This window comes from Mustelus asterias, chromosome 22 (assembly GCF_964213995.1).
Source record: "Mustelus asterias chromosome 22, sMusAst1.hap1.1, whole genome shotgun sequence".
NCBI classification, from domain to species: domain Eukaryota; kingdom Metazoa; phylum Chordata; class Chondrichthyes; order Carcharhiniformes; family Triakidae; genus Mustelus; species Mustelus asterias.
The window spans coordinates 21,326,123-21,339,407 of NC_135822.1; the positions used below are offsets into that span (position 1 = coordinate 21,326,123).

Below are 13,285 nucleotides of genomic sequence, written 5' to 3' on the forward strand. Positions count from 1 at the left end.
ATTAGCCGAGTTTCTGGATTAATAGTCTAGTGATAATTCCAATAGGGCATTGCCATCCCCCAATGATCATCTCATCTGGAACTCTGGCAACTTTACTTTGAATGATCATCTCCCTTCAAAGCTGTTTATTAGCTGGAAAAGCTCAGAAAATTATATAAACAAGTTATTTTGTCTATAACACTAAGATGGATGTGGTCAGTAAAAACCATTTAACCTCAGACAGTTCCTGTCTCTTTCATCATAGGCAAGACCCAGACAATAATTCTGCTGAAGGTCGAAACTTTTATTAAAAATCCACGTGTCCATTATTGCAACAACTGATATCCCAAATGTTCATGGCATTGCTGATTAGTCACTGAAGATTAATACTGATGGCACACGCAGTGCAGCCCTTGAACCACCAGTTACTCCTGTTCATCATCCATCTCTTTGTCGCTTTTCCCACTAGTTGCTGTCAGTTGCTCAAATTCACCAGTCTCTGAGTTCCACATACAGTTTATCGTCACTTTGAAGGTCGCCATCTCGACACCAAGCAGTTTCTGGGACAAGAGTGTGGATAATTAAGAACTTGCTGTGTCCATATCACTAATAGTTACATTATTTGAAAAGTGCAAATTTAGAAATTTCTATTTTGACTTGCAGGTAATGTTTTTTCCAATTTGTTGGTACAGTAGCTTAAGTTTCTGAAAGTTATTCTTTAAAAATAAAAACTAACCAGAAGACGAGCTTGTTCAGGGGTCAGTGAGGCACCTTCTTTACACACAACATAATCAGACAATAATGTCACGACACCTAGGAAACAGAGACCACACAAAATCCAATTACTGCCTGCTGTTCCAAATCTTACTCTTAAATATGTAACAGTAGAGAACGAAAGAACCTCAGTTTGCATGAGTTGCCGTTGCTTCTTGCTGTACCTTTCTTCAATGTGGTCGGTAACCCAAGCTGCCGCAGCTGTGGCTCAAGAGAGTGTGTGAACTGTGGCAGTGGCCCAGCGTCAAGCGTAACAGCCATTGTAGCTATATTTCCAGCACGAGCAAAATCGGACTCTGTGCATCGATCAAACCACCTACAAATTGGAACCAGAGACATATGTTGGAGAAGTCTGTAGAAAGACCAATGAATTAAAATAAGAATGGAAGCGAAAAAGTGGACAGAAAAAATGTTGGGAGACTCACTCAACCACTTCCACTTTTGTGCGATTAGTGAACAGAAGACCAACTTCACCTTGCAACTGTTTACTGACCTAGAGGAAAAGACATAAAATTCTAGATGTTGGAAATATTCAGCAGGTCAAGCAGCACCTGGACTAGGCAACAGTGGGTTAATGTCAATGAACCTTCACCACAACTGAGAAAAGGTAGACTTGAAATGCTAACCAGGTGGCACGGTGGTTAGCACTGCTGCCTCACAGCGCCAGGGACCCAGGTTCAATTCTGGCCTTGGGTGACTGTGAAGCTTGCATGTTCTCCCTGTGTCGGCATGGATTTCCTCTGCATGCTCTGGTTTCTTCCCACATTCAAGATGTGCGGGTTAGTTTGATTGGCTACGCTAAATTGCCCTTTAGGGTCTGGGTGGGATTGTTGTCAGTGCAAGCTCAATGGGCCAAACAGCCTGCGTTTGCACTGTCCGGATTCTATAAACTTTTGAGTTTGCATTATGGAAATGTAGGATGAAAAATAAGAGCCCCAGATCCCCAACATGGCCCAGTCACTGAGACCTTACCTTGTGCAAACCGTCCTTATACTCATCTGCTGGTTGTTTTCCCAGGGCCAACATCATCACTTTGTTTTTACCAAAGAAAAACCTGCATAACCACAAAAAATAAGTTTCACGCTTATATACATAAGAAACTGATAGTAAAAGTTACAGCACAAGAAACTGATAGCAACCTATCAATCTGGGTAAAGAATTGCGAGAAGGTAGAGGACAGCGTAGGGATAATTGATATGGCTCTTTAATCACCTGCCTGTGGTTGAAGAGCTCCCTCCCGCGTTGCAATGCAGATTCCACCCACTATGGTGAACAACCATGTGGCAACGACCAGAGAAATACAGGAAACCGCACCAACCCTTGTACATGCCCTTCTTTGACCTCAAGAGTCAACGTAGTCAATCACAAGGCATTATGGATCGTACTCCTGTTTGGCTGCCCCCAAAAGTGTATCACCATCCCCTGCCTGCTCCATGATGACATGCAAGTCCTGATTCCTGACCAACCGATCCACCGACATTCTTCTCAATCTTGCTTGCTGCAATGCTCCAGCTCACGCTCAAAGCTCCCCGCAAGAGTGCAGCTAAACCACAGAACAAATAGGAATCTGTTCACCATTTGCTGCCTGCAGGTCAGATCGAAGGCCATCCTGTGCAATCCTCTGTCATTGAACTATAGTAAGCAGACAATGCTTCTGTCTGTGCAAATTCAATGAGGCTGAGCGCCAAGCCATTGTCAACATTTTCACCAAGGCATACAACATCTGTAAGACAAAGGTCGTCGCCCAATCTGTCCCTGCCACACAATAATAACCCCCAGGTTATCAAAATTCACGAGACCTTGGTCAACATGGCCACTTTCCATATGTTGGAGGCCTCAGGGCAGATACTGACGACGAGGTTCAATGCTGCCTTCAATGTGCCAGTGCAACCTTTGGTCACCTGAGGAAAAGAGTAGTGCAAGACCAGAACCTCAGACCTAGCACCAGTCTCATAGTCTACAGCACAGTAATGATACCCACCCTCTTATTTGGCTCAGAGATGTGGACTATGTACAGCAGGCACCTCAAAATCCTGGAGAAGAATCACCAGCGCTGCCTCCGCAAGATCCAATAAATCCATTGGCAGGATTTGTGTGGGCCAAATTGTCCAGATGCCCGATAGGAGACTCTTGAAACAAGTACTCTACCTGGAGCTCTGACACAGCATGCAGACACTGCCCAGGAGGGCAGAGAATACGCTTCAAGGACACCCTCAAAGCCTCCTTGAAATAGTGCAACATCCCCATCGGCACATGGGAATCCCGAGCCCAAGACTGCCCAAAGTGGAGGAAAAACACCTCCAGTTTCATCAGCGAGCTAGCCGATCCTAAGTGTTGACAATAAAAGGAGCACATGACAACCCGGGCACCCCAACCACCTACTCCTCCAATCATTGTCTGCCCCACATGTGACTCTCGCAGTAGGTTGCGCACTGGACTCTTAGATCACCTGAGAACTCATTTTTAGTGTGGAAGCAAGTCATCCTTGACTCCAAGGGACTGCCTAAGAAGTAAGAAATGACATGAACTCAAAATTGGCAGGATATTAGTGGTGGCCCCAGGGATCTGCACTGGGCCCTTATCACAATATTTACAAATGACTTTCATAAAGTAATAGGAAGTTGTACATCTAAGTTTGCTGCTAGCATTAAGTTAGATGGCACAGTAAATGTGCGCAATGGCAAGTCAAGGTGCAGTGATAGATTAAGTGGGCAAAATGGCAGATGGAATTTGGTGTTCACTTTGGGATCACGAAAGATAAATCAGAATACTTTCCAAATGAGAAAAATCTTGAAACTGTTGATGGTCAGAGATTTCACAACTGAAGCCCTAAGAATTTTACTAAGAAGTGGGGAAAGGATCAGGAATCAGGTAGATAAGTGGAGTTAAGATGCAAATCAGCCACAATTCAATGATGGAACAGGCTCAAGGGGCTGAATGGCCTGCTCCTGTTCCTAGGTTCCTCCTCTGCACAATGGAAATAAAATTTTACCGAAATTGGTACGTGTCTGGGGGAGGGAAGTTTAAATCCCAATGACTTACCGACTATGTTTCCAGGCACCCCGTATGTCCTTTAGTTTATTATTTCTCATATTCTCAACGGAAAAGACAAAGAGATTCTTGTAGGTGTCCACACATTTTCTTAACTAAAAAAAAAGCCAATGAATATCAGTAATGAGGGTTCATACAAAAAAATCAACATACTTTGGTCAATTTTCTACCAGATAAATTAAAGGATTAAGAACCATACAGCAACTTGAATGTATATAACCTTTTGAATAGAGGAAAACTCTAGTTAGTGTCAGAGGTTCATGTTTCCTCATTGCAGTTGAGGGGTGGAGGGGCTCAAGGATACAATCAGTATAGATATGTCGGGGTTATTTTTATTCTTGTTATGGTCCAGCCACATCTCACTAAATCAAGAGATCAAAACTGGGTTGTATCAGGGTTGGGGAAGAGAGTGAGGATTTCATTGGAGAAAAAGGCATCAAAGGGGGAGGTGAGGGTGTTTCTCTTTAGCAAAATGACAGCTGGGAATATGTTGTTTTAAGTTATTTGACAAGGAAGGCGGGACAAGAATTTCCCAGAGTCGGAATGGGAACAAAAGAGTTGTCAGGGAAAAAGTTGGACCTCTCAGGGACAAAGGAGGGGAATTATGCTGAGAACCCAAGGGAATAGGGGAGATCCTAAATGAATACTTTGCATCGGTATTCACAAAGGAGAGGGACTTGTTGACTGGGAGTGTCTCAGAGGGAGGTGTTGACCCGTTAGAGAGAATCTCCATTACAAGGGAGGAAGTGTTAGGTTTTTTAGGTAACATTAAAACTGGCAAATCCCTAGGGCCTGATGGCATCTATCCTAGACTGCTCAGGGAGACTAGAGATGTAATTGCTGGGCCTCTGACGGAAATCTTTGTCTCTTCATTGGACACAGGTGAGGTCCCTGAGGATTGGAGGATAGCGAATGTGGTACCGTTATTTAAGAAGGGTAGCAGGGATAACCCGGGTAATTATAGGCCAGTGAGCTTCACGTCTGTGGTAGGGAAGTTGTTGGAGAGGATTCTTAGAGACAGGATGTATGCGCATTTAGAACGGAACAATCTCATTAGTGACGGGCAGCATGGTTTTGTAAGAGGGAGGTCGTGCCGTACAAATTTGGTGGAGTTTTTTGAGGAAGTGACAAAAACGGTTGACGAAGGAAGGGCTGTGGATGTCGTCTATATGGATTTCAGTAAGGCATTTGACAAAGTCCCTCATGGCAGGTTGGTTAAGAAGGTTAAGGCTCATGGAATACAAGGAGAGGTGGCTAGATGGGTAGAGAACTGGCTTGGCCACAGGAGACAGAGGGTAGTAGTCGAAGGGTCTTTCTCCGGCTGGAGGTCTGTGACCAGTGATGTTCCGCAAGGCTCTGTACTGGGACCTCTGCTATTTGTGATATATATAAATGATTTGGAAGAAGGTGTAACTGGTGTTATCAGCAAGTTTGCGGATGACACGAAGTTGGCTGGACTTGCGGATAGTGATGTACATTGTCGGGCAATACAGCAGGATATAGATAGGCTGGAAAATTGGGCGGAGAAATGGCAGATGGAATTTAATCCAGATAAATGCGAAGTGATGCATTTTGGAAGAACTAATGTAGGGGGGAGTTATACAATAAATGACAGAGCCATCAAGAGTATAGAAACACAGGGACCTAGGTGTGCAAGTCCACAAATCCTTGAAGGTGGCAGCACAGGTGGAGAAGGTGGTGAAGAAGGCATACGGTATGCTTGCCTTTATAGGACGGGGTATAGAGTATAAAAGCTGGAGTCTGATGTTGCAGCTGTATAGAACGCTGGTTAGGCCACATTTGGAGTACTGCGTCCAGTTCTGGTCGCCGCACTACCAGAAGGACGTGGAGGCTTTAGAGAGAGTGCAGAGAAGGTTTACCAGGATGTTGCCTGGTATGGAGGGTCTTAGCTATGAGGAGAGATTGGGTAAACTGGGGTTGTTCTCCCTGGAAAGACGGAGAATGAGGGGGAGACCTAATAGAGGTGTACAAAATTATGAAGGGTATAGATAGGGTGAACAGTGGGAAGCTTTTTCCCAGGTCGGAGGTGACGATCACGCGGGGTCACGGGCTCAAGGTGAGAGGGGCGAGGTATAACTCAGATATCAGAGGGACGTTTTTTACACAGTGTGGTGGGGGCCTGGAATGCACTGCCAAGTAGGGTGGTGGAGGCAGACACGCTGGCATCGTTTAAGACTTACCTGGATAGTCACATGAGCATTCTGGGAATGGAGGGATACAAATGAATGGTCTAGTTGGACCAATGAGCGGCACAGGCTTGGAGGGCCGAAGGGCCTGTTTCCTGTGCTGTACTGTTCTTTGTTCAAATGTGAGGAAAAATGACCAGAGAAGGCCTGGCCTGTGGTCTACAGGATCAGAGCAGAGGAGGAGATAGAATTGGGCAGCATGGTGGCACAGTGGTTAGCACTGCTACCTCACAGGGACCCAGGTTCAATTCTGGCCTCAGGTGACTGTGTGGAGTTTGCACGTTCTCCCTGTGTCGTTGTGGGTTTTCTCCCAGAGTACAAAGATGTGCAGGTTAGATGGATTAGCCATGGTAAATGTGTAGGGTTAGGGGAATAGGGCCTGGGTAAGATGTCAGAGAGTCAGTGCAGACTCCATGGGCCGAATGACCTCCTTCTGCACTGTCGGGTTCTACGAATAGTGTCCTGAGGCGCCGCTCTTCCTGCCACAACGTGACCAATGCGATTATTGACTCACCTCCTCGATCAGGTTCTGTTTGACTTTCAATCCTTTCTTTGTTGTTTTAGTCAAAGAAACTGCAAAAATAATATATAAAAAGGAGTGAGTGCATTGAACAATTCAACCAGCGAGACTCAGACTAGAACCGACCATTTAGGGCCCCGAGCATCGGGTCCAGGTTGGTCGAACGGTACCAGGTTGGTGGGCGGCACGGTTGCACAGTGGTTAGCACTGCTGCTTCAGAGCTCCAGGGACCTGGGTTCGATTCCCGGCTTGGGTCACTGTCTGTGTGGAGTTTGCACATTCTTCTCGTGTCTGCGTGGGTTTCCTCCGGGTGCTCCAGTTTCCTCCCACAGTCCAAAGATGTGCGGGTGAGGTTGATTGGCCATGCTAAAATTGCCCCTTAGTGTCCTGGGATGCGTAGGTTAGAGTTATTAGTGGGTAAATATGTAGGGGTATGGGGGTAGGGCCTGGGTGGGATTGTGGTCGGTGCAGACTCGATGGGCCGAATGGCCTCTTTCTGTACTGTAGGGTTTCTATGAATCTCTCGGCTTCACCCAAAGAAAACCTCTTGATTTGGCCCATCTCCCCGGGACAGAGACGACTCTTACCCCGCTTGTCGCGCCGGGATCGCGGCATTGTGCCGGGCTCCGGGGATCGTCCGGGTGGGGTGTCGCCGGTCCAGGGGTCTCTCGCCGCTCGGACTGTCCGGTGTCCGGGAGGGGAGTCTCTCGCCGCTCGGACTGTCCGGGATCTTTCGCCGCTCCGGACCTGTCTCTTCACTCACGCCGCCTCAGTGTGCCCAGGACCCCGTGCCGCACGGTGTTATGGGATTATGGGTGCCTTCACTCCGCCGGAATATTTACACAGGGTTGAAAACCAGATGCGCGAAATCAAACTCGGAAACCTGTCGGGTTTTACAGGATCATCCAAATAACAAAGCTCCGGGACATAGACTCAAACTACACCCCCATTAGGAGCTTCCCGAAGATCGAAGAAGCGTGCTCCCGGTGCACTCTGGGATTCTGGAGGACCCGGCTCTCCCGCTCTGCACTCTGGGATTCTGGAGGACCCGGCTTTCCCGCTCTGCATTCTGGGATTCTGGAGGACCGAGCAGTGATGGTGGTTCTCCCTGGGATCTGGCTCCTTTTCGCTCTCTTTGAGTTTTCAGCGGCGATTTACGAGGATCAAGTCGGGAAATTCGACTGGTGAGTCGCTGGGAGGAGAGGCCAGCGCTCCCGAGAGGGTTGGGCTTCTGAAGACGAAGGGGTGGAGGCAGTCACTCGGGGGCCGCAGGGGTCTCTCGTTGCTCCTTTCGCCGGTAAACTAGGTTTGGGAGGGCCCGAGGGCGAGCGGCAGGTTTGTTTCCTCTCAGGTACCGCCGCGGGGGAAGCAGGCAGCTGGTAATCCAAAAACGGGGCAGGAGAGGAGGGTCTCTTGTGAATTCACTGAAAACCCAACCAACTGACTGGAATTCGACAAAGTTCGAGTTAAACTTGAAACATTTGGGTAAGAGGAATACAGATAGGTAATAAATACCATAATGGTACAATTTTAATGGGGTGTTTGCACATAGTCACCTGAAGAGTGGACGGGGTGCAACTGGTTATACAAGTAGGAGAGTCGATAAATCGAAGGCACACATTTATTGTCATTGGCGGAAATTTTTTTATCAGCGAATTTTTATTCTGGAAATGCACAACCTGAAAAAGTTTGATAGAATAGAAGGAGGCCATTTGGCTCATCGAGCCTGCACTGACGACAATCTCAGCCAGGCCCTATCCCTATAACCCCACATATTTACTCTGCTAACCCCCCTGACATTAAGGGGCAATTTAACATGGCCAGTTAACCTAACCTGCACATCTTTGGCGTGTGGGAGAAAACTGGAGCACCTAAAGGAAACCCACGCAGACACGGGGAGAATGTGTAACCTCCACACACTAATCACTGAGCAGAAACTGATAGCCAAGTTCCGCACACATGAGGGCAGCCTCAACCGGGATCTTGGGTTCATGTCACACTATCAGTAACCCCCATGACTTGCCTGGATTTGCAAAATCTCACTAACTTTCCTGTCTAGAAACAATACACATCTTTTTAACCAGTGCCTCATGCTCTCTCCACTCACATTGTCTGTACCTTTAAGACTTGATTAGCTGTAAAGATTCACATTCCAATCATTATTCATGTAAATTGAGTTTGTGTCTTTGTGCCCTGTTTGTGATCAGAACTCCCACCCACCTGACGAAGGAACAGTGTTCCGAAAGCTAGTAGCTTTTGCTACCAAATAAACCTGTTGGACTTTAACCTGGTGTTGTTAGACTTCTTACTGTGTTAACCTCCACTCACACAGTGATCCAAGGCTGGAATTGAATCCGGGTCCCTGGCGCTGTGAGGCAGCAGTGCTAACCACTGTGCTATCGTGCTGCCCTATTGGTGGAAGAAGATTCATTCAAACTTTTAAAAGGGAATTGGATAAATACTCGTAAGAATTGCAGGTCTATGGGACTAATTGGATGGCTCTTTCAAAGAGATGGCACAGGGGTGATGGGTTGAATGGTTTATTCTATGTTGTGTCATAATATGTTTGAATTAATGCCATCGTCTCAATTCCTATTACAATTCTCTGTAGTAGTCGAATGCACTCTGCTTCTGTTTTTTTTAAGGCGACGTCAATATGTTGGAAAGCCTCGGTTTGCACATTTTGATGCACCTACACAGAATTCAAGGAAACTCATGGTTGCAACAGAGAATAACGTGATTGCCTCTCTCAACTTGAGGAATGGGGAAATCAGTGAGTATTGTCAACTTGACATTACTTTACTTAATTCTGCTCTGTTAGATTACAAACTGTCACTTATCTCAGCTTTGTTGTTTTTGTTTTAATTTGCAGTCTGGCGCCAGGTGGATAAAGAAGGTCCTGAGGGGAATGTGGACCTGATGTTGTTCAATGGACAGGGTGGGTGTAGTCCATTCAATTCTATTCAACTTGTATTGTTCGTATTAAGACTTTCTTAAAGCATTAGTGAAATCTATCAGTGACTCTGCAGGTTTTTTCTGCAGACAATTCTTGCTTGAATTGGGAGATTATTATTTTATCCCATGTGTAAATCCCATGAACAACTAATGGCACTTTTTCTGGCCTAATAATCTTGAACCAGTTAATTCTGTTACATCCATGAAAGCAAATTACAGTAGAGCAAAATATATTTCCAAAATTCTGAACATTGAATTTTGCGCCCAATTGATCCCCTTGCAATTATGTCATTAATTTATGTTGTGACCTCAGGAGGATGGAGAAGTAGCAAATAAAAATAAATTGGCAGAGGGAATTCGAGTCGAGTTTTATAGCCCTTAGGTCCATTGTGTCAAGCACCTATTTATTTTAATCCAATTTTCCAGTACTTGGACTGTAGCCATGTATGCCATGGTGTTTCTTTCAAGTGTTCATCTAAATGCTGTGAGGGAATCTTGCCTCTACCACCCTTTCAGTGAGTTCCATATTTCCACCTCCCTCTGGGTGAAAAAAAATATTCTTCAGACGTAGGCCCTCTGGTTATTGAGCCCTTTGCCAAGAGGAAATGTTTCTTCCTGTATATGACCCTCATAATTTTGTGCCCCTCAATCAAGTCCGCTTCAGCCTTCACTGCTCTAAGGAAAACAACTCCAGCTTAACCAGCCTCTCTTCATAGCTGAAATGCTCCAGCCCAGGCCATCACATCCTTCCTATAGTGTGGCAACCAGAACTGCACACAGTACTCTACCTCTGGCCAAATTAGCATTTTATCCCGTTTCATCATAACTTCTCTACTCTTATATTCTATGCCTCCGCTAATAAAGGCAAGTATCCCATATGCCTTCTTAATCACCTTAACTATCTGTCCTGCTGCCGCCTTCAGGGATCTGTGGTCCTCTAGCATCCTACCATTCATTGTGTTCTCTTGCCTTGTTAGTTCTTCCAAAATGCATCATCTCTCACTTTTCAGGGTTAAATTCCATTGCCACTGTTCTGCCCAACCCATCTATATCGTTCTGTAATCTAAAGCTTTCCTCCTTGCTTGCCTTTATAGGACGGGGCATAGAGTATAAAAGTTGGGGTCTGATGTTGCAGTTGTATAGAACGTTGGTTTGGCCGCATTTGGAATACTGCGTCCAGTTCTGGTCGCCACACTACCAGAAGGACGTGGAGGCTTTAGAGAGAGTGCAGAGGAGGTTTACCAGGATGTTGCCTAGTATGGAAGGGCTTAGTTATGGGGAGAGATTGGGTAAACTGGGGTCGTTCTCACTGGAAAGACGGAGGATGAGGGGTGACCTAATAGAGGTGTATAAAATTATGAAAGGCATAGATAGGGTGAACAGTGGGAAGCTTTTTCCCAGGTTGGTGGTGATGTTCACAAGGGGTCATAGGTTCAAGGTGAGGGGGGGAGGTTTAACACGGCTATCAGAAGGACATATTTTACACACAGGGTGGTGGGGGCCTGGAATGCGCTGCCGGGCAAGGTGGTGGAGGCGGGCACACTGGGAACATTTAAGACTTATCTAGATAGCCACATGAATGGAGTGGGAATGGAAGGATACAAAAGAATGGTCTAGTTTGGATCAGGGAGCGGCGCGGGCTTGGAGGGCCGAAGGGCCTGTTCCTGTGCTGTTTTGTTCTTTGTTCTTTGCTCTTGCTACTTACAACACCAATGTTCATGTCATCTGCAAACTTGCTGATCATGCCTCCTACTTTCACATCTAGATCAGTAATGTACACTACAAACAGCAAGGACCTAGCACAGACCCCTGTGGCACACCACTGGACACAGGCTTCCAGTCACAAAAACAACCCTTGACCATCCCCCTCTACTTCCTGCCGCTAAACCGATTTTGGATCCAAATTGCCATGGATCCCATGGGCTTCTTCTTGACCAGTCTCCTGTGCAGGACCTTGTCAAAAGCCTTGCTGAAGTCCATGTGCAGTACGTCAACTGCACTGCCCTCATCTAAACACCTGGTCACCTCCTCGAAAAATTCAGTCAAATTTGTTAGACATGATCTCCCCTGACAAAGCCATGCTGTCTATCCTTGAGGACTTATCGAGATAGCCACATGAATGGAGTGGGAATGGAAGGATATCCTTGATTAGTCCTTGCTTCTCTAACTGGAGATTAATTCTGTCACTCAGAATCTTTTCCAATAATTTCCCTACTAATGTTAGACACACAGGTCTGTAATTACCTGCTTTTTTTCTACTTCCCTTCTTGAATAATGGCAGTCCTTAAAACATTAGCTGTCCTCCAATCCTGTGGCCAGAGAAGATTTGAAAATTAGCGTCAGAAGCAATCTCCTCCTTTGCCTCACACACCAGCCTAGGATACATCTTGCCTAGGTCTGGCCTGGGGATTTATTCAATTTTAAGGCTGCCAAAACTGCTAACACCTCCTCCCTCTCGATGCTAATCTATTCAATTATAGACAATCCCCCTTCCTGCTTTCTATACCTACATTGTCCTGCTCCATAGTGAACACAGGTGCAAAATGCTCATTTAATACCTCACCTTCTTTCGGCTGCATACTCAGATTGCCACTTTGGTCCTTAATGGGCCATACTCTTTCCCTGGTTACCCACTTATCCTTCATATATTTATAAAATGCCGTGGGATTTTACTTTATTTTGGTCACCAGTGTTTTTTCATGCTCCCTCTTCACTCTTCTAATTTAGTTTTTTTATTCTAGAGGAATATAGCACTTTCTATATTTTTTGAGTTCCCTGTATCTGCCAGAAGTCTCCCCTTTTTCCTTATCCAATCCTTGACATCCAGGGTTTCCTGGACTTTTTACCTTTTAGGGAACATGTTGGTTCTGTACTCTTTCTATTTCCTTTTTGAATGACTCCCACTGCTGAGATGTGGATTTTCCCACAAGTAGCTGCTCCCGGCCACTTTGACTAGACCACGTCTTATCCTTTTAAAATCTGCCTTCCCTCAATTCAGAAACCTTATTTCTGGCCATCTTTGTCCTTTTCCATAACTACCATAAAGCTTGCATCACGATCACCGAAATGCTCCCTCACTGACTCTTCTACCACCAGCCCAGCTTCATTCCCTAAAATTAGGTGAAGTGCTGCTCCCTCTCTTGTAGGGCTTTCTATGTGCTCGCGTTAAAAAGCTGTCCTGGATACACTTTAAGAATTCGGCCCCTTCTAAACCTTTCACACCCCGCCTATCCCAATTAAAATTGGGGAAGTTGAGATCGCCTACTATTGTCACTTTATTGTTTTTACACTTTTCTGAGATTTGCCAACATATCTGCCCTTCTATCTCTTCCTGACTGTTTGGGGGCTTATAGTACACTCTCAGCAACAAGATTGGCCCTTATTGTTTTTAAATTCCACCCATAGGTCCTCAATTGAGAAGTCTCTTAAGACATCATCCCTCACTGGTGCAGTAACTTACTCCTTGATCAATACCGTGATATCCATATCGTCATGCGGTGTCCGAGGACATTGTTGAGATCTTCTGTGCTCATTGGGCACCCGCAGGGGCTTGGGTGTATTATTGACCCCTTTACCCACATTTTGGTTTGATGTTTTAAGTTTCCTTTCTGATTTGGCTTCTGTCTCGGGAGGTTCCCTTTTTGGGGGCTGTCCCTTTTAATTTGTCCCTCAGTTAATTGGATTTAGTTTATTTGTTTAGTCAAAAAGATTGACAGCCATATCTCACCTGAAGATTCTGTACCCTGGAATATTGAGCTGCCAGTCCTGTCCCTCCCTCAACCATGTCTCTGTAATATCA

At 45.7% G+C, this 13,285-nt stretch overlaps 2 protein-coding genes across 2 annotated transcripts in view; one reads left to right on the forward strand and one right to left on the reverse strand.

The window, feature by feature from the left end:
- Positions 1-262: 262 nt before the first annotated feature.
- Positions 263-7,601, reverse strand: mrto4 (MRT4 homolog, ribosome maturation factor). Its single transcript, XM_078238874.1, has 8 exons — positions 7,119-7,601; positions 6,526-6,584; positions 3,796-3,899; positions 1,726-1,807; positions 1,179-1,246; positions 918-1,069; positions 716-792; positions 263-539 (listed from the first exon to the last, which is right to left on the reverse strand). The coding sequence occupies exons 1-8, from the start codon at positions 7,144-7,146 to the stop codon at positions 405-407; spliced, it is 705 nt and encodes a 234-aa protein (XP_078095000.1). The 5' UTR covers positions 7,147-7,601; the 3' UTR covers positions 263-404.
- The window catches only part of emc1 (ER membrane protein complex subunit 1), a 34,181-nt gene continuing 28,477 nt past the window's right edge, over positions 7,582-13,285 (forward strand). The window contains exons 1-3 of the mRNA XM_078238871.1: positions 7,582-7,715; positions 9,177-9,304; positions 9,404-9,469. Coding sequence (XP_078094997.1) covers positions 7,627-7,715; positions 9,177-9,304; positions 9,404-9,469 — 283 coding nt within the window. The 5' untranslated portion in view covers positions 7,582-7,626. The remainder of the gene's footprint in view (positions 7,716-9,176; positions 9,305-9,403; positions 9,470-13,285) is intronic.